The sequence below is a fragment of the Vespa velutina genome, chromosome 7, assembly GCF_912470025.1.
Source record: "Vespa velutina chromosome 7, iVesVel2.1, whole genome shotgun sequence".
NCBI classification, from domain to species: Eukaryota; Metazoa; Arthropoda; class Insecta; order Hymenoptera; family Vespidae; genus Vespa; species Vespa velutina.
Window position 1 is genome coordinate 4,862,463 of NC_062194.1, and position 22,955 is coordinate 4,885,417.

General features: G+C 32.5%; 1 protein-coding gene across 3 annotated transcripts in view; it reads right to left on the minus strand.

Moving 5' to 3' along the window:
* Positions 1-22,955, minus strand: part of LOC124950709 (cuticlin-4) — a 51,718-nt gene that overhangs the window by 3,260 nt on the left and 25,503 nt on the right. The window contains exons 1-3 of one of the 3 annotated variants that reach the window (XM_047497850.1): positions 11,541-11,897; positions 10,359-10,445; positions 111-892 (exon numbers count right to left, since the gene is read on the minus strand). In XM_047497850.1, coding sequence (XP_047353806.1) covers positions 111-892; positions 10,359-10,445; positions 11,541-11,783 — 1,112 coding nt within the window. In that variant the 5' untranslated portion in view covers positions 11,784-11,897. Of the gene's footprint in view, positions 1-110; positions 893-10,358; positions 10,446-10,739; positions 10,915-11,347; positions 11,410-11,540 lie in introns of those variants that run through there. The other 2 variants (XM_047497851.1, XM_047497852.1) reach the window with 2 other exon arrangements.

A 22,955-nucleotide genomic window follows, 5' to 3' on the forward strand; every position in this document is an offset into this window, starting at 1 on the left:
TCAAATAAAAACAATAACGTTATCGACATTTGTATTAAAAATTAAAATAACAAAGGGGATGACGATATTATAATAATACTATAATAATAATAATAATAATAATATTCTACCTGGACATAATCTTTGGCCTGACGACGCAGCCGTACTGATCGACCAACTGAATCGGTGCTCTCTTGCCGTCATGGGCAACACAGTTTCTGACCAGCATATCAAATTTATTTTCTACGTCCTTGATAGCAAGTACCATGGTCATGGTCTGTCCGATTTTAACGATACCGGAAACCTCGCTAGCCCATGGTCCTTTGCCGACTTGTATTTGCATCCAACATTGTAGATTATCTCCAAGGAAGTTAGCTGTTACAGCGTGCAACATGTCTACTTGGAACGGCCTAAAATTAACTTGCTTCTCATAGTAATCGTACCACGTGCAACGAAGTTTCCTGGCCTGATCCCAAACTTCTTGAACATAACGATCGTATTGAACGATGATCGTATTTTCAACGTAACTACCCGATGGCGTAGGTGCTCCATAAGCGGCTACGTTGTGATTGGCCGACGATGTCATGCCGCATGAATTCAAAAAAATCTCGAAAGTTGCGCTCAAATGACCGGTGCCTGGTTTGAGATGAACGCAATGAGGGTCCGAATAAAAGCCCTTACTGAATATCATCCCGTAAAAGGGCCGATCAAATTCGATATTAACACGCATATGCGTCTTCTCGCACTGCACCTGTAGATGTTTTATCTGCGGTGTATCAGGCGAAGCCAAAGGCCAATTCTCTTCGGCTCCATGCGATGTGGGTGGTCCATATTGTGCAGGTGGACCATAAACCGATCTGTGCTCCAATGGCAACGCACTACTGTCGACGAGCGGTGCCTCGCATTTTACATCCTGGAAATTTAATACGTGCATTTTTATTTACGATATCTCTTGCATATACATATGTATTTTTAATATTTAATAAATATATTTACTTTCTTCTATAACTGAATATATATATATATATATATATATATATATATATATATATATATATATATATAATAAATGAAATATTTTGTTTGTAAAAAATGAATGAAATGTGGTTAAGAAATTAATTTAGATATATGTTTTTTTCATATCTGTTACAAACATAACATCTTAATATAATAAAATTTATCCGAAATTTTATAGAATTTATATATAATTCTCTATAAATTTTGATAAAGAAGATTCCATAGTACCGCTAACTTCCATGCATAGCCATTCTGTCAAATGCCCTAAACCTGCACGGCACGTCCTAAAAATCCGCTTGACGCATTTCGAAATACACATGGCTGTTATAACGGCAAGTAAGCCGGTCGAGTCAATAAAAATTTAGGTAAGACGCGTTAAGGACTCCTCTTTTGTAAAGGAATGATCGCGTGGAAATGGACAATACGGAGTAGGAACTGACATTAAGAATTCAACGAACGTCACCGACCATTGCAACCTTTCGCGGAATGTCAATCGAACGTTGCGTGTCACTCGGTGTTCGAGATTCTTTGGAATTCTCTTCTGTCGACCTTGACGACGTATATCACGCGAATTTACACCATCTAAACATTTTTTTATAAATTAAATCGTAATTCTTTTCAATCATTTCCCTTATCGATACTCATCGAAAATAATGATAAATCAGATAAATAGCAAATAAATATCATAAAAAAAAAACTCAAAATAAATCTAAAACTATAGCATTTGAATCATTAGAGTTTAATCTTTGTTTTGTTGATGCATTTCTCATAATTCCGAATAAAAAGAAAGACAATCTCCTTGTAAAGTAACGAGATCGACGAGATTTACCTCGAGTTCATTAAACGCGATACCGTAGCTTTCATTGGCAGTGGTAAAGGCACGTTTTGTCAAGCATTATCTAGCGGAGTGAGTCACTCTAATGTGGAGCACGACTGTAACTGTTCGTTAGTGCTCTTACCCTTAGATAGAAAAGGCCGCTTTTCTAGACACGTACTTTCCAGCTGAGGTAGTAGCTCGTCCGCACGCGCCCGACGATTAGACTGACTCTTTACGAAGTTTCCAAAGAAAAACGAGTTCGACTCGTTCCCGTCGCTTTCGGAAAAGAAAATACCTACAGACGTATAGGTATATACACACATATATACATACATACATACATACATACATACATACATTCATATATATATATATATATGTATTATATATATACACACAAGTCAGTACGTTTCAATTCACGTGGATTTAGGACTCGAACTCGAAGAAGAATGCCGGCAGCCAACCACGACCAACGCCCCGAAGGCGACTTCGCATTCTAGGTTAACGCGATTGATATATGCGCGAGGTAGAATCATGAACTTGTCCAAATCGATGATCGATTAAGGTCATTAACCATTTGCATTAACCGTGAAATAATAAAATAATGCGATTCTTTGGGAATATCAAATCATTCAAGTTCTTTCGTTTATATTACTTGAACCGGTCTGGTTAGAATGTTACCACTGTAATACTAGTACTCATACACATAATACTGGCTTATGTTATGCATATCAATCTTTTTATCTTGAATAAAATTTATAATACAAATATCGTTATTAATAAGACATTATGTGTTATCATTGATTTAAAATCCAAAGATTATTTGAATAGGAATATTTTTAAATACTTTACAAAGAAAGTAATAATGTTCGAAAGGAAAATTTGAAAATAAATATAAAAAGTAGATGATATTATTTAGCGTGAAAATATATGAAATATTTAAATCTTATCATAAATATAATCTAATGAATGCAAGCGTAATTCGATATTTTTATTTTTAAGAAATAGAAGAAACGAGAAGGAAACACGTTCGGGGATAACTGTATACGAGGCTGACTGGTCTTACGGATAAAGCCAAGTTTACATAAGGGTTTTGAAATTGACTGCACCTACGCGAATGGACTCAATGATTTATATATATATATTTTTTTGTTTTTTAATAGGATAAAAAATTTTTTGTACGAAAATCAATCGAGACACTTCTGTCGAAATTAGAACTCCTCAAGTATAATACCATCTAAATAATAATTTATTGTATAAAAATAAACATTATTGATCCATATTTATTATCATAAATTTCTCGTCATATTATAATAATATCACATTGATATACGTATACCGTAATATCAGCTAACTTTTTTCAAATTTTCAAAGGAATTAATTAAAACGAATATAATTACAATAAAATGTATTCGAACTAAGGAAAATGTGTAATAATACTTTTAAGAGATATTAAAATACAAAATTTTATGATCTTATCGTTAAATAAAGAAAAGAAAAAGAAATGATCTGTATTAATCTTGAAATAAAAAATAATTAAAAAATATGTTGTCATTTGGAATAGAATTTTTGGGATTCTTAATCAACAGAAGAAAAACTGGAGCGAAAAGTCATAGACTTGAAAGAAGTATAGACATGTATAGAATAAGAGAGGAAGAGAGAGAAAGAAAGAATAAAAAAAAAGAGATCAGCCAAGATGTGCCGTCACAGGCGGGCGACAGAGGAGGCCGATTCACGTTGAACAGGAAATACGCGGTTCGCGCCTTGATCGGCAGCAGGTCGGCCGTACGCATACCTGCGAATCGTCTTGTTCTACTTGCACCTGCAATCGATCCGCTTATAAAGACTTTCCCAGTAGAAATTTACAAACGAATTGCAATCGAACTTTTTGAAATCGGAAGTCATTAAAAAGTATCTTAACATTCATTTCAAATTTATTTAAAATCTTTCCGATCCGTAAGAATATTTAATAACGTTTACAATCAATTTAATCCAAGTATCCAGATATATGATCTTAATCGTTTAAAAAAAGGAAAAAAAAAAAAAAGAAAACAAAAATGACAATTCGTAAATCATACGTAAATTTATATTCGTAGAAAATTAACATGAAAAATATCTTAAATGAAAATTATCTTAAATGGACTTTACATTGAAATTTTAATTGCACATAGCAAATCGTTTTGTAATAAATATTAAATGATATTCTTTTTATATTTCTATATTTATAAGGGGGAAAGAAAAGCAAAAAAAAAAAAAAAAAGAAAAAACAAAAGAAAAGATTACAAAAGTAATCACGTGGATGTACGTGGCAAACTTGACGAAACCTTTAATTTGATTGTTATTAAGAATAACTATGCATTGATTGATAATTACTATAAAATACTATAATCGTAAAAATGGAATCAATTTAATTTCCTTCGAGTATTTCGAATTAGATAGAAGACATTTTAACGAACGAAATCGATAATATTCGTATCGAACGATCAATCGGATAAAATAATGAAAGAGAAAAATTGCAAAAATGAACGGTAAAAGTTTCGAAGGAAGTACCCACGCTGGTAACATAACGACGATTTCACTTTTCCATTGTCATCCGAGGATGACCTGAACGGCCATATTATTCCTACACCGGACACACTTTCACTGAATCGCACGTACGAAACGGGCTCGCTCCTAATTATCGCGAACGTCACGAGTTTAGTTACTATCGTCTAGTTACTTCTACTTTTTAAACAGCCCATTAAGAGATAGCACGACTGGAATATATTAGTTCAAGTATTTCCTTCTTGTGAAAGAAAAAAGAAACAAGAAAAAAGAAAAAAAAGAAAAAAGAAAAAACCTGTTGAAAGAGACAAGCGATCATAAAAATGATCTTTCATTTCTTTTTTCTTCTTTCTTTTTGTTTTTTCTTCTTCTTCTTCTTCTTCTTCTTCTTCTTCGTTGCTTTATCTTAGAAAACGATTAACGAACGTGTTGGCTCATTATCTTTAGGAAATAATAAAATAAATGATATTATATACTTAGAGAAAGGAAAAGAAAAAAAAAAAAAACAAATTGTCATACAAGAACTGTCTCGCCTTGATTATGGTATCGAAAAAGTAGGCCAAGTCAGTTGTTACGAGTTGAGCTAGATGCGTATCGCGCACGCACGTGTCTTGACGATGGTATGACCATTGTATACCACTGTTATCTCGTCGTTTACGGAAAAATTCAATGAAAAAAAAAAAAAAAAAAAGAAGAAAGAAAATATTTTTGAAAATTGATCTCAATGAAAATTCATGATCCTTCGGATTCGATAAGTATCGTTCATTCGTATAAAATAATATTCGAAAAAGATTTCATCGATTGTCAGGATAAAGCGTGCATGCAAGTTTAATCAAATAATTCTATTCAAGTTTAATCAAATAATTTTATTCCTGAAATATTAAAGCTCACCGTATCATTTAAGAACTTATAAAAGGGTGACCATTTAATACGATTTGTACCACCGAAAAGCTGACGAGAAAGTTGGCTTTTAAATCGAAACTCCTCAGGACAGTTTGACGCCGCTCTAATGTCATGAACGCGAGAAGCTAAAGGCGATCTAATTAAAAGGAAACGATCAGAGGAATCCTGCACAAAGAACGTACCGTGAGAACCGGGCCGAGAGAGTTAACTGGTGTTGGATACGAGCGTTCTTTTGAGGATAGAACTCTTCGCTTAGGATTTTAATTAAAAGAGAGCATTGCCATGCCCCAGCGGGCCAGACGCGGTACGCGAAACGAGCTTGCATTAAGGACGCGTGAAACGTTTTTCCGGGAACGAGAAATAGGGAAAAGAAATCGTTCGTAAAGGAAATTTTCTCTAGCAACATATCTTCGTAAAAATAATCGCAACTAATCGTAAGAGAAACACGTAAATGCGAGTACAATTGTTTGAATGAAATGGAAAGAAAAAAAAAAAAAAAAAGAAAAGAAAAGATAAAAAGAAAAGGAAAAGAAAAAACTCAATTGATCTAATCGAATTCTAATATCTCGACGAAAATAAAACGAACGTAAAATTAATTAATACGATTAATTGAACAATTTTGAGATCTTAATATTTCTAGTAATTTCGAATTACTAGATTGAGAACCAATACAAATAAATTCTATGACGAATATAAAGAAGATATTTTTGTTTAATCTATATATATATATTTATTTATAATTTATTTAAATAATTCCTTACGAGAAATTTATAAGTGTGTAAAATATTAATAACGTCTTTCGTATTTTACAAAATGATAATATTTATCGATCTAAATATATTATCGATTAATCTCGAATTACAAGATGATCACGAACGTAGCTCTACACCTAAACGATTTATCCAATGAGAAAGCATCTCTTTGTGGTCGTCCGCAAGATTGTACGTTTTGCATAACCACGAGAAATGTCTTTTTCCTATCTATTATGATTTATCAATCGCGGTTTCGTCCATTACCATTATACAATTCTACATTACGATATGAATGACATCGTATTTAAAATGAAATCGTCATGATTTTAATCTATTTATATCTATTACTTCGATATCTCTCCTTGACGATCATTTTGACGAGTTCCATTTGTGCTTACGTATGTGATGTAAATAAAGTAACATAACCTACGATAGAATGAAAAAGATAGAAAAAAAAAAAAAAAAAAAGAAAGAAAAAAAAGAAAGAGAAAAAAGAAGTACTTCGTGGAAAATATCCTAGAAAGTGCAGGGAGATCAAGAGAATAATAGATGAATCTGCTGACATTTGGGAACTGGAAGTAAGCTATTCCCACGATAAATTAGTGCCGTGAGCATTTCCATCCTTTCGATAAAGAGAGAATGAGAGAGAGAGAGAGAGAGAGAGAGAGAGAGAGAAGGAGAGAGAAAAAGAGAAATAAAGAAACAAAAAGAAAATTGCCGTTTCGCGGAAGTTACTAATGACGACGCCTTCTAAGATTTTTCTCATTTTTCCTCTTGGCCTCTGAATGAAGAGGGTTCTCTACCTGATGAAATCGTTCCCTTTGTTTAGTTCAGAAAAACAAAAAAAAAAGAACAAAAAAAGGAAAACAAAGGAAAACAAAAAAGGGATCTATCGATCGAAAATGGGTATTCGACTTTTTGAAATTTCTAGATAATTAAACTACGAAATTGATGAGATTTTCATCAACTGAACGATATTGTAATTGTAACCATGATTACAACATTATTATTCATTATATCTGGATAGGTTATTTTTTTTTCTTTTTTTTTTTTATTTTTTTTTTTTTTTTTAATTTATACGACAAAAGTTGGCAAAAAAATTCGATACATACGACAGATTGCAAAGAAACGTTCGCGAGAGTTAATATAATGCAAATTTCTCATTATTTTCGTAACAAGGAGAAAGACGTCATTAAACAATTAACGTCGTTTCGTAACGTTAAAGAAAAAGAAAGAAAAAAGAAGAAGAAGAAAGTATAACGATACTTATTTTCGCCTCCTCTCAACGCACAAACACTTTTAAGCGTGCAATCACATAATGACGAATAAATTTCGAAATTCTTTTTGTTTCTTTTTTATCTGAGATCAAAGCCGTATTTAAAAATAAAGAGTGAGTAAAAAAAGAGAGTGACAGAAAGAGAGAGAGAGAGAGAGAGAGAGAGAGAGAGAGAGAAGGGGAAGAGGAAAAAAGAAGGAACGTCATTTAAAACTGTCCATATACATAAACATATATATATATATATTATATATATCACATAAAATAAGGAGAGAAAGAAGAACGGAAATAGAAGGAGGAGAAGAGGAAAAGGAGGGCCAGTTAGAAAAGGACAAGAGAGGTTTCCCGAGAAAGAAAGCTGCTACCAATGGGAAGAAAGAAGTTGATCCTCTGGTGCAAGTCGACTAGAATCGTCCACGCTCCGCTACGTATTGCTCCGCTACGCATCGCGTCTCAAGCCACCACTCTTCATACAGTGAGAGAAAGAAATAAAGAGAGAAAGAGGAGAGAAAGAAAGAAAGAAGAGAGAAAGAGAGAGAGAGAGACAGAGAGAGAGAACACTGTCTAGAGAGTATAGTCAAAAGAGGGCAATGCGTCCGACGCGCTGACCTACTATCTCCGCTTCGCCGCGCGCCGCATCGCTTCTTCCTTCAACAGTATTTTCTTTCCTTTCCTCATTCATGCACCGATCGCGTATCCGATCAGAGTTCCTCGTTGTATACCTTATACGGATTCGTGCGACATAGCCCACCCTTAAGTTATACCTTCTAAATAAACATATACATCCGATCTCATTTCTAAAATAATTTTATTTAAAAAAAGAAAATTGTCTATGTACATAAATATATATATATATATAATATATATTTATATATTTATTATTTATTTATTATATTAATAAATTAGAAATAATTATTATATTAATGTATATATTGAATCCAAGTGGATACGATCGTAAAGTTTATTTTTCTAAACGATCTTCAAACATTCATTTCAAACATTCACATAAACGAAGAATTATCAATTATTCATTATATATAAAATATTAAATGTAAGTATGATATGATATATAAAACGAAAAAAAAAAAAATAAGAAGAAGATAAGGAATACAATATAAAAAAATAAACGGGTCAAAAAGGATCGAGTCGAAATTGAAAAGAACCGAAACACGTACGAATGGGTTGGTTTGATTGATTCGGACGTTTATCACGAATTGCTTGCCGTCAAAAGAACGAAGCCCGTAAATTCATTCGAATGCATACACGCATGTTGTTTCTCTATAGGTAGTAGGTATATAGGTACATATGTAGCACATAAGAGGGCCCGCGGCGATATAAGGGATTCATCTCGAGTGCTCTCGACTCTTTCTCGCGTCGATTCCAGAGCAACAGCACGTGGCGTGTCACAGATAGCGGGTCTCTCTCTCTCTCTCTCTCTCTCTCTCTCTCTCTCTCTCTCTTACTTTTTCTCCCATCAATGAGTGACATTAAATTTTCCGGTTTTCCAAGAAAAAATTATACACAATACGTACGATTATTATTATTAACCGAGACAAACATTGCAATTCAATTTTCTACTTACGATTAAATTCATATGATTATGTTATTTTGAGTACGCATGATTAAAAAAAAAAAATATATATATATATATATATATATATATAAAACAACACAGATTTGTAACATATTCTTTTATTTATTTGTAATTATTCGGAGCGCACTGATTCGTTATAAAAAAAAAAAAAAAGAAAAAAAAAAAGAAGAAGAAATGTTTTCGACAAACGGCGGTCGTGTTAAATTTTTGCCATAGAAGGAAAAATAAAATGGAAGAAGAGCAAAATAAATGGGGAAAAAAAAGGAAACAAGAAAAGAAACATCTTTATCAACGACCTTAACGCAATAGCCACATCTTGTTATCTCGTTACGGTCTCGCTTTCGCGAAATTTCATCGGATATTAAACGCGATGCGAGGTCGATAAACGCGCACGTACAATATCGCGAGAGAGAGCGTGAAATAATCCGGTAGTCATAGGAGAAGCTCGTAAAATAGATTCACCGGATTCACGCGGAGGCAACGTAGCGGTCGTCGCGTTAACGACCGGTCCTGTCACTCGAAAGGAGAAGAGCACACAGCTCGTTGCTAACAGCTACTAAACGTATATGACAACGATGACGAAGGCGACATTCGTTGAAAGATATATACAAATATAGAAATAAAGAAATAAAGTATTAAAAGAAAAAAAAAAAAAAAAAAAAAGAAAAAAGAAAAAGAAAAAAAGAAGAAAGAGAGAAAGAAAGAAAGAAGGAAGAAGAAAAAAAAATTGATAACGTCCTAGTGCGAAAATAAAATAAAAGAGATACGCTGTAAGATTGGCTTATCTTTGGTTATCAAGAGCACCATGTGCAACCAAGACCATTAAGCGTAACCGTTTTATCTAGAATTAACGAATTAACGGTAAACAACCACTTCTTTTATAATTTCATTTCTCATAACTAACTGCCTTCTTTTTCCTTTACTTTTATTTATTTTTTTCTTTTTATTATTATTATTATTATTATTATTATTATTATTATTATTATTATTATTATTCAAATACTTTTAGCAATGATCGATCACAAATTATCAGTTCAAAATCTCTTTTCACACGTACTAAAGTATTATTTATAATTGATATAACAACAAATTGTATCGATAATATTTAGGATATAATTTAATAATATGCGATTAAAAGAATTCCAAGGAAAAGATCTCACGGAAAAAGAAAAACTTTCTCAAAGATAAATATAAATCTATTATAATTATGTCACGATCATTATTTCTTAAAAATCTTCAAGTATCTCGAGGACATTTATGTATCTCAAACTTTTTTTTCCCCGCGAAAGTACAAATCGTGACGAACATCGTGTTTTATCAAAGGATCTATCGATGAACGAAAATGATCGATAAACGATAAAGAGGAAAGAAAAGACATAGGAAGAACAAAAAAAAAAAAAATACAGAAAAAAAAAAAGAAAGAAGTAGAAGAAGAAGAAAAGAATAAAAATCATAAGGATTTTTATATCTACTCACAGTTAACAATAGTAAGGGCAGCAATAAGATAAAGGCCGTCTTTCGTATACTCCGCCACGTCCTCTCCATCGTGTGTACGTTTTTCTTCTGTAATTAGAAAAAGCAAACAAGAAAAAAAAATAATCAAGTTCAAAAAATTCAAGTTCGCGTTATCCTTTCTCCTTTTAAATCGCACAATAGTATCATCGCTGATTAAAAGAAAGGAAAGGAATTGAACATGCATATGAAATATGAAAAAGAAAAAAAAAGAAGAAGAAAAAGAAGAAGAAAAGGGAGAGAAGGAGGAGGAGGAGGAGGAGGAGGAGGAGGCGGAGGAAAAGGAAGAAAAGAATGCATTTGCTGACAATCGTCGCCAGCCGGAAGCACAAGTAGCACGTCTACCTGTCCGATCCTCTCCGAAGGATGTTACGCAACGCGCATCTGACCCACTTCCTTCGAAATCGTTGCTCTTAATTAAGAAGGATGAGAAAACGTTTAAACGTTCAAGAACTTTTCCACAGTCTGCGTTTTCGTAACACGAAGGACTGGTTAATACTTCCGCAAACGATGTATTCATATTCCTAAACATTAATAGCGATTACATAGTGAATGAAAGGAAGAAAACAAAAAGTAAAAAGAAATATCTTTCCGAACTCATTGTCAATTAAAATTAGATCTCTCCGATTCCATTATTTATTTCATCGTTAATCTCGAGAAATGAGAACTATCGTTGAAAGTTAAGAAAAAAATAAATAAATAATCACGAAGAAACCGACAGAAAAATAGAATATTTTTTACGGGGAAGGAAAAAAAAAATGAAGAAAAAACGTAAAAAGAAAGAGAAAAACTCTACAGACGATCTTCATCGTCTTTTTCGGAAAGAGCTTATCTACTCTGTGTGTACAAAAAAAAAAAAAAAAAAAAAAAAAAAAAAAAAACAAAAAAAAAACAAAACAAAAAAAAAAAAAGAAAAAAACTTCGTCAATCGCGAAACGCTCGAGGATTCACACCTGACTCCGATCCTGCGATAATCCTTCTTGTTTTTCTCCGTTGATCCGTTTTTATTCTTTTGTTCCTCTCCTCACGACCCTCCCTCTCTCTCTTTCTTCTCTCTCTCTCTCTCTCATCTCTCTCTCTCTCTCTCTCTTTCTCTCTCTCGCTCCTCTCTCTCTCTCTATCTTTTTAATCGACGACGAGTCACACCTGTCGCACGAAACGAAGCGTTGTTAACAATTGGTCCTCATTAGGCCACTCTTTCAACGACAATAACGACGAAGAAAAGTTGCGCGCCGACGCGAACAAGAATGGACGGGCCCAGAGGTGGCTGTCCTGCCGACGGGGACCGACTGAAGGTGCGAGCCACGCTCGTCTCGGCCACGAGCCACGTCCCAGTGACCTACTGACGATCTCGATCGTTCCTACTGTGCCACCTTTCATTCCCACCATTACTAATACGTTACTACCACTACTACTATAGGACTCATCACGATCATGCTACCTCGAGTATCTACGTCAGAGCAAGACACAACAGGCCCATCGTCGTTGTCGTCTCTATCCCCTCCTTTCTTATCTTTCTACCCCACCCACCCACACACCCTCTTCTCCTCCTCCTCGCCACTCCTTCTACTTCACCATAGCGGACTTAGCTCTTTCTTTTTTCATCATCATCATCATCATCTTCTTCTTCTTCTTCTGCTGCTGCTTTTCTTCCTTTTCTTCTTCTTCTTCTTCTTCTCTTCTTCTTCTTCTTCCTTATCTTTCCTTTTTTCTTCTCTTTTTCTTTTTCTATCTCAACGAATATGTTATAAATGAAATGGAATTCGTATTATAGAACGAAGAACTTCTCTCATATTTGTGATGGATAATTTTTATCCTTATTTCTTTTTTTTTTTTTTCTTTTTGTCCCATTAAAAGGCATTTGCTTTCACCGAAACATCGTAAAACTCTAATAAGGGGAAAGTGAGAGAGGAGGAGGGGAAGGGGGGAAGATCGACAATAAAGAAAATCTTTATTGTTGAATAATAAATGGTTCGTGTATCCTTTTTAATACTTCCTTCCTCTTAATATCATTGACGACAATCGATTTATGACAATATATAATAATTCCAAACGCGAAGATTTTCATTTCGTTAAATAATCAATTAATGATATTAAGTATTGCTGATCGTTATCAAATTGTTCGGATATCATTTATCGTTAATTGTGATATTTATGAAGATCATTTGGGTATAAGATATTTAAAATTTGAGAAGACGAGCGAAAAAAAGTTTTGGATTACTTAACAAAAAAAAAAAAAAAAAAAAAAAAAAAAAAAAGAATTACACACGAACAAACACCCACGCAATCAAGTCTATTTTGTAATTAGAAGTAAGGGTAAAAGCGATATTATTTTTTTGTTCTTTTGTGTCCTTGCAAAAGAACGCGGATAAATGTCGTAAGCAATAATAAATCCGGCATGAGCTACCGTGACGATCATGCTCCCGTGACGAACTACTAACTATATCTACCTAACTTCCATTTTATTCTGTACCGATTCGAGTTTCATCTCGAAGACTTTCCAGGAGGATTAACAGAAGACCTCCTACGAGCTTCTAAAGGTATAACACTGGAGATTACATAGCTAGACGATACTTCCATTTCAATCGAATTACTTTTCTATCTTGTTATTAGTACCAGTAATAGACATTCTCTCCGACGTTAGATCGAATTTTAAAAACCTTTTTAAAGAGAACACAGAACTTCGAAATTTCGAACAAGAAATACAGATTTATGTAGCTTCACATTTTTTGTCTGTCCTTTGTTTTCTTTATCTTTTTTAATTTTAATCAGCTTAAATCGACAAAAATCATTATGCTGTAAAATAATAAAAAAGAAAACAAAAAAAAAAATAACAAGATACAATGATTCAAAGATATATAAAGTTTGTATACTTTCTCTGTATTTTTTCAGATTGTAAAAAAGTTTCGTAGGCTTGTAGTTTGACAATTTGAAAATAAGAATTTTAAATCGTTTACAAAAAAAAAGGAAAAAAAAAAAAAAAAAACGTCGTGAAGAAATAATTGATCGTTGAAATGACATAGGAACTTTCGGCTCATCCTATATATAAGCGATATACGAAATACTTGTTGTCTATTGTGTCGTATTAGAAATAGAAAAAATCTAATCTTTTCGTTTTCCTCGTCTTTCGTAAAGTTCTGCACATACGTATGTACCTCGCATATTGTAAATGGAACTTGCATAATCACACAAAACCGATAAGAATGAGATACGAAACGAGTCAACGGTCAAACCGCACTGACCTAGATTTCTCACACCGCATGATGTTAACTCGTCCATCCGGAAGTGTCCTTATAGTAGTCCGTTATACCTACAAGGATAACAACCATAGCTCGATAATACGTGAAAGGTGCGAGTGAAAGTAAGTTTCACCGATCTCCTACTGGATATTTCCTCAAAGTACTTTTCATAATTGTTTTAAAATATAGTAACAAAATGATACAGTAACAGATCGTCGAGAAATTATTAATTATCGAATGATATTCTTCTCAATTAGAATTTATATATATTTGATTAGATCGAGAAAATAATTTAAAATTACCTTCTCGTATAATAAAAAATATAATAATAATAAAGATAATATACTAATAATATAATAGAAAATAGGATAATAATAATCATCAATCAATCATCAATCAAACTGTTTTCTAATTACTAACTTAATTAATTAATCATCCAAAAAATTCCTTTCAAAATAATGATTCGACAAAAAAAAAAGAAAAAAAAAGGAACAAATCTACCTGGACTACAGTAACACGTTTGAATCATTCTCTCGTTCGTTGACTTTTCTCATTCGAGAGTATTTCTCTTTCTCTCTCTCTCTCTCTCTCTCTCTCTCTCTCTTCTCTCTCTCTTTCTTTCTCCCTCTCTCCTCTCTCTCTCTTCTCTTTCTCTTTCGATTCCTTTCCCGCTCACCTTTTACACCTGCTCGGCGTCAGTTGGTTACGTTCAGAGTTCTAACCAAAAGTAGCTTATGTGCCGAAAACTTCTGCCCCTAATAGTAAAACCTTTTCCACCTCCCACAAAATTAACCTACAGAGAATCGTCGAGGAGGAACATCAAAGCTAGAGAAAACATTTGGAAATAATTATCAACCGAGTCACCGTGAAACAACAATTTTCTTTTTCACGAAAACGAGTAGTCGTCGTCTTCGTCGTCTTCGTCGTCGTCGTTCTCTTCGTCGTCGTCCTCGTCTTCGTCGTTATCGTTCTTGTTGTTGTTGTTGTTGTTGTTGTTGTTGTTGTTGTTGTCCATTCACAAAGAATGATAAAAAAGGGACTAAACTTTTGACTATTCAAGTAGTTACTAACTACTCGAAATAGTTAATAAACAAAAAAAAAAAAAAAAGAACGAAAAAAGAAAGAAAAAGAAAAAAAACAATGTTTTAAATCAATCTTATTTACATTCGAACATTGCATTATTTAACATAAATAATAAATTTATTTCAATATAATAATTGGAGTTCCACTTGAAATATATTATAATCAAACTCATTGCAATCGATAAGAAAAAAAAAATTTGAATAAGTAATGATATTGCCTTCAATAAAAATAACAATTCTTATTTGAATAAATTTTACATTGAAAAGTTACCGATTATTGATTTATCGAAATGTTTCCAATTATATGAGCATCCTTGTATATATCCATGTAATATTGATCCATTGATAAAGGCACTAAAATGATGATATCAATTATAATCTTCTAACTAAACCTCTTTGGCTTCAAAGAGAAGCAATCATAGCTTTACTGTTAGATAGGAAACGTTTATACTCAAATAATTCGATAGGTAAATGGTGAGCTAAAAGTTGGAGATATATATATATATAATGTAGGATCTAATCGATATTCGATGTAAAATAACGTGTCGATTGGAAGAGAGTTTAGAGGGGGCCGTTTAGATCGAAGAGGAAGGGTTTATTCGTGTTCACTTGAAACAAGTGGCTGAGAGCTAACGCGATGTGATCTGAAAAAGACACGGTAGAAAAGCGGGCTGTTGGGAGAAAGCGGCCCCAAAAATAAAATCTCTGTAGCTTGGCAACGCACTGAAAATAGATAACATAAACGGCCTGTTAGCCTTCATTCTAGAATTTTATTCTCAAGACCCAAATATGGAAAAGGGAACGCGATTTAGGAATGGAGGCACGTCAATCGAAAGAGAGAATAAAAAGTATGAAAAATTTAAGAATACTTTTTAAAGTTTCTAATTTCGATACTTTAAGAATTTTTTATCATCGTACGAAAACAACGGTGCAATGAAAAAGAAAGTTTATTAAAAATATCTAAAACATAAATACTTGACATTAAAATAATATATAATTCATACATATATATATATAGCCTCTATAGGAATGTTAATCTATCATAAAATTATAATACAATTTCATAGAAAAATACTAAAAATTTGAATTTCGTATTCAAGAGTTTCGCGTTAAAAAAAAAAAAAAAAAAAAAAAAAAAAAAAAAAGGGAAAGAGAAAAAAAAAAGGAAAAAAAAAATCGAGAGATTTGAAAAACTCTGACATTATATCCTCGGTAACACGGTACGTTTGTACGATCGTGGATTCATATATTCCCCATGAAAATCCAATTAAAACTTTTCATTCGTTCGTATAAACAAGTGTCTCCTTTTTTGGGTCGAATATGTTTCACGGTGTTCACATACGACTCCGTTGTAAGAAAACACTATGGGAAGACACGTATATAATCAGTACCTGTAACAACAATATCTCACGTCCCTGAATAAACACGACGAAAAAAAAGAAAAAAGGAAAAAGGAAATGAGAGAAAATAAAAACAGAAACAAGAAAACGAAGGAGGTGTTTTCCGCTATAACATTAACGATCGTTTCTCTGTTGATATCAAAATGACGCCGACAATCATCTTTCTCAACAAAATTACAGTATGTATATGTGCAACTAGACACGTTAGATTACTCTTCTATCGTTAAAGGCCGAAGATCATGCAATTATCTTACTAACGGTGATAAACCAATCGAACGTTCTATTTAACACGTACATCTAAAAATAAAATTCTATAATCTATAATTAGTTACATATCTAAAGCTCTCTCTTTTTCTCTCATCTCTCTCTCTCTCTCTCTTTTTCTATTATATATATATATAATTTTTAGCACATTCAAAAAATTTTACATTTCTCATCGTCATAAATATCAAAATTTAAGAAGCAATTAATTTCTTTGTCCATATATATTGTCCAATTTGTATTTCCACGACGATAAAGTCGAAAAACCATAATCTTTCACATTTACGACACGTCCATTATATTCTCCTAAGAAAATCTTACTTACGTACGATTCAAACGTGACAGAAAACACGATTTTGCGTAAACGAACGAAAAACATAAAAAACCTTTCTATGTTAATGATGAGTCCGGCAATAATGTCGATGATCCAATCACCTTAGAAAATAATTTTCAATTCTATGTCGTTGTAATGACACCGTTCCGAAGAAAAACGAGAAGGCTGTAAGACCCGGTTTCATCGTCACGGAAATCAGATAGCGAGTAGCAGCGGCGCAGGTAGTTCAGAGGGTTCTCGTTGTATGTAGTACTTTACGTACTTACTTACTTATTACTTCCCTCTCCCCACCTCTTCCCACTCTCCCCGACATCCCTTCGGGGCTTTCCTCTATCCTCTTCAGCACCCTCACGAGTTATTATTATTTTAAACCGGCTGAGAGAAGAGGCCTGCCACCCTTTGTCCGCGAGCAACGGTGACAGGTGTGCGGGGGAACTCAAGTGACGTAATCAGTACCGTTATGAGTGCACACGTGATGATACACATATAAAATACCGCAAGTACATACGTATAAGTATAATATATCCACCAAGCCAGGTGAAACCCCATAAGAATGCAATGCGAAATGGAACACCATGAGGCTACAACGGCTGTAGTGCGTACAAAACGCGAATTCTGCTCCTACGTGAAAGTGACAGGACGAGACGAGACAGAATAAAGACGAAACGTGAAGGAAGAAGAAAGAGGATGACGAAATGAGAGAGAGAGAAAGAGAGAGAGAGAGAAAGGGGGAGAGAAAAGAAAAAAAAAAAGAAGAAAATATTATACAGCTGGATCATATGACGAAGAAGAGATCATTGATTATATTGATCCTCGTTGACTCGTGAGAGAAATTATTTTCTTCGTACAAACTTAATATAATTTTTTATCTATTCTAAAATGACGATCATAATAGATAATTTTTTCTTAAGAAAAAATTGTCATAATTAATAACTATCCTATCTCAGACAATTATATCATTTTAATATGATATAAAAAATTAATCAATTAATTGAAAACATTTTAAATATTTTATCTTAATAATAAACCCACGAAATTTCCTTAATAATCGTATACTCATAGATCGATAATAGAATATATCCGGCAACAACGAAATTGTTCCACTATTCTATATAACATCTGTATATTCCTATGAAATAACTAATTAAATTCAAATTTAGACATATATATATATATATAATATATAGATATTATATATATATATATCATGACTAGATACGTGTAACAACACTGGGAAACTAATTAATAGATTAAACGAACTAATTTTATGATGAATGCATTAATAGAACACAATTATATCGAAGAATTTAATGAAATAACATGGGGTACGTTCGCGCGTATTCGTATTTCTCAGAGATAAAAAAAAAAAAAAGAAAAAAAAACAAAAAAGGAAGAAGAACACAAAAAAAAAAAAAAGAACTTCGATGATATACCAGATGAAAAGTCATTTAGTTCGTTTAGTCGATCCATTATTTATCTTGATAAACGTCCAACTACGTTTCCTACTTTTTATTCAGACACACTATAATACGACTCATGTGTACATATATGCATATACAATACATATATACATATATATATATAGGTACATTGTTGGTATTCGTGCAAAATACCGAAGCAGAAAGCGCTAAATTAAGGCGTCGTTCGAAAACACGTAGAAAATTGGACTCATGGCTCGTCACGGGTCGTTGTTTACGAAACTTTCACGGGAACGTTCCTCTCGCTCGTTAAAACGATACGACCGCCTTTTTACAAATTTCTCCCCACCTTTATTTCTTTTTTTGTCTACTCCTTTCATGAAATCAGTTGACACGTATATACGTATATACGTATATACATATATACATATATATATATATAGATATGTTGTGTGTGTAAATAGATAATAAAAGGACGCATGTATATACATACATACATACATATACATATACATATATATATGTATGTATTGTGTATGAATATGTATGTAGCTTACTTATCTATACACCAATTAAAAATGCTCATCACTTTTTCTTTAATTATTATCGAAATTTTACGTATATATATATATATATATATAGATATATATATATATATATATATGTATAACACAGATATCTCGAGTGCATTTTAAACAACATATACGAACAAATAGAGAGCGAATCGAAACGGATTCATTACTCGTTTAAAAGTTCACCATCATGCTGTCGGCTTTCGTTCTGAATTCCAACTCTCTCATTCTTTCATGTTTTTTATTAATTTCATGGCCGATGTATAACGTAGTACTGGTGTAAGTTTACACTCACAGTAACACGAGAAAAAGAGATGAAATAGAGACACGACGTTACCGGTAAAGAAACGATGATACCAAAATGCCTATGTAATGATTTTATACAACCTATAAAACGTTCTAATGGAGTTTCGTTGTCTGTTGATAAATGAATCGTATTTCTCTCTCTCTCTCTCTCGACTCTCTCTCCTCTCTCTCTTTCTCTCTCGCTTCCCTCTCTCTTCTACATACGTTAAATGAACGTTTGTATGTATACAAACATAGGTACTCTCGCTTTCTCTCTTGCTCGTCAGCTCCTTTCCTCCTCCACGATAAAGGACGATCTCTCTCTCTCTCTCTCTCTCTCTCTCTCTCTCTCTCTCTCTCTCTCTCTCTCTCTCTCTCTCTCTCTTTCTCTCTTTCCTTCTTATTCTGCTTACACGCGGCCTTATTCTCGAGACACGAAGAACCGGAGAAGGACGTCACGAAAGAAGAGAAGAGACGTGAGAACGCTGACACCTGACGTCGCTACCCCACATACTCTGTTGGCCTTTCAATGGGTGCTCAGAGAGAAGAAGATAGAGGGGAGGGATCAACGGATGAAAATAAAAAAAAAAAAAAAGGAAAAGAAATAAAAAAGAACGAACAGTAAGAATCTTTGATACTCTTCAATAATACCCAAATTCTTTCCTACTTTCTATCATTATCCGATAATATATTAAATCGAATATTTGAGAAAAATAAATAACACCTCACATTGTCGAAAAATAATAAATGATAATAATAATGATGGATGATTGTGATCGATTGATGATGATAAAAGGGAAAGAGATAAGAAAAGGAATAAATGAAATAAAAATAAAAAAAAAAAAAAAAAAAAAAAAAGAAAAAAAACGAGATAATGTGTAATAAGCGCACTCGTTCACACTGATCAAACGAATATATTCACTTTCGTATTCGCACAAATTTCGAGCACACACCTTGCGTTTCGTTCGTTTCGTTTCGTTCGACGTGAAGCTCCTTATCGTGTCAATTGATAATAAGTCCCTCTATTGTAATCCTAGTTTTAGAGACGAGACACACACACACTTGGCACTTAGAAATATTTCTTCTTTTAGCGTCTTCTATATTCTTTCCAATAAAAAACGTATTTATACATATATATATAGATATATATATTATAAAAAAGTCTCCGGAAAGAGTGAAACGCGTTTTGTATGTAGATACTTCAGTCAAGGGAATCACGTGATAAAGAACACAGCCGGCGAGTTTGATGAGTGCGTTCGTGATCTTATGTGAACGTTGGAAACGAAACGCAACCTATATACTCTCCCCTCTTCGGGTCGTCTGCTTCACCCAAAATCCCTCCTGCCATATTACTCCTCCTTCTCATTCGTTTATTCGCTCCTTTTGTCTCTTCAAATCCTCTTAGAAAAAAAAAAAAAAAAAAAAAAAAAAAAAAATAAAAAAAAATTACAAATTTACATCGCTATATCTAATCGCAATTGTCATTCATATAAGAAATATCCTTCTCCTTTCCTCTTTAATATAATATTAACATACAATGCGCTAATTGATTGTATGAAATTTGTTTTCGATCAATCATAATACCTGATAAAACTTGCCGATCTAAGTGATATTAAGATCGTGATAATCTTGATCGAATATATAATATTTTCTTCGATATAGATATATAAATTATTATTTATTAATTCGTTAACAATTATATAATATATATATATATATATTAGGATAATAAATAAATTCCAAAGAAATAATATATTGATATACATATATAATATTGCGAGATAGTTATAAAGAAGAAACTTGAAAATTCGAGTGCATCTGTATCTCGATTTAATAACGCGTATCGAGGACTTTCGCTTGTATCCGGAGCACGCTCGACTTCCGGCACTCATGAAAGAAAGAGAGAGAGAGAAGAGAGAGGAGAGAAAGAAAGAAAGAGAGAGAGAGAGAGAGAGAGGAAAACATACACGGGGCGCAAGTGACTCGTCGTGATTCAACCCTCGCTCCGTTTTACGTCCCATATCGTAGCTCTCTCGAGGATGATTAAGAAAAAAGAAAGTTCGGGGCCTTCGCTCCCTACAGAAAAAGTATCTCGTTTGTCGAGCGTCGCGAAATCATGCATAAGCTCGTGCATAAGTTTTCTAACCATGGAAATATTAAATCATACTAGAATGAAATAACTGACACGTTCAAAAAAGAGGAAGAAAGAAGAAGAAAAAAAAAAAAAGGAAAGAACAAAAAAAAAAAGGACAAATAATATTTAATACATAGTAAATTAAAATGATTAGGATCGATTAATAAAATTACTTCATTTATAATTATTTATTTTCAATATCGGTTCAATGTAAAGTAATCGTCATACTGAAAAATATTTTAACTATAGTGAGGAATGTAAAGAAAAAGAAAAAAAGAAAAAAAAAAAGAAAATAAGAAAGAGAAAAGATCAAGTATACTTTGTCGTACGTACAAAATATGAATAAAAATTCTTAACATTTAGTTATAAAAAAAAAAAAAAAAAAAAAAAAAAAAGAAAGAAATAATAGACGATGATAATCATTCCATGCTTTCCTACATTCTATATTTATGTAGGTATATATCTATTGAATATGTGCATAGATATAATACGTTACGTATAACTATGACCATACTCATTCAATATACCTGCATATGTAAGTACATTTCGAACGAAATAACTTACGTTCCATCGTCTACGTTCGATCCTTCTCAAACTAGAACAACCGACTTAATAAGTTTGAGAATGTCATACGCTTGACCGTCCTCTGCCTTTGAGAATTTCATATGTATATCAAGATTATCGAAGCAATTCAGAATCGTTGTTATCAATTTTAATAGAATGAACCAGCTCGGCACATGATTAACGGCTCGCTATTTCCATTATGCGAAATTATAGTATCGATCATAGGTTATATTCCTATCGATATATATTTATAATATTAATAAAATAAATTAATAATTAGTAATTTTAACTGATCAGTAAAATAAAAACTGAAAAGATAGCAAGATAAAAAGTCAATTAAATTAATCATTACTATCTATACTTATCATATTATTAATAATACTTAATAATATTACAGAGTTATCGTTAAATAATTATAGTATTAAACTAGTATTCCAGATAATTATAATCACTCATACGTTATAATTATTTTATATTAAATAATATCAATAATATTAAAATTATTAACACTTATTTTTTAAGTACTGTTTAGATCTCTATTAGTCATTGAAATATATTAGAAATTGATAGAAAGTATCTAACTTAAAAATTTAAATGAAATAAAATCTACATATACATATACATATGTGGATATATATGCACGCATATATGCGTTTAGTCATATATCATTATCATTGTTCTATTTCTCATCGAAACGGTCGATCAACCTCGATCTTTCCTAACGCGGATGCGATGCAGGAAGAAAAGCTGCCCGAACAAATTCCGCGGCGTCCATCGGAATGGTGAAATTGCGCAATTTTTCCACGAGCTTTGACGGTCAGCGGCCATTCACGAGAGCCCCATGCACCAGCAGCTTCACACGGATCTCGCTTTGGTTATCTAGATACCTACATACGAACAAGGAGTATTCCCCCAATGTACATAATATATATATATATATATATATATATATATATATATATTATATATATATCAAGTCTATCTCGAAAAGTATTATTTACCGAATCAATTCAAGGAAGAGTTATTTTATCGAAAAGAAATTTTTAAATTTACATCTTAATAAAACTAAATCGTTAATTGAATATTAATTTATGATATATTTCTTTATTTATTTATTTATTTATTTATTATTATTTCTTTTATTTAAAAAAATAAACCAAATTTTTCTAATATACTTGATATATATGCATTTATTAAAATTGATCATAAATATAAATATTATTAATAAATAGTATTATATATATATATATTATATTAAATATTTTTTGCAAT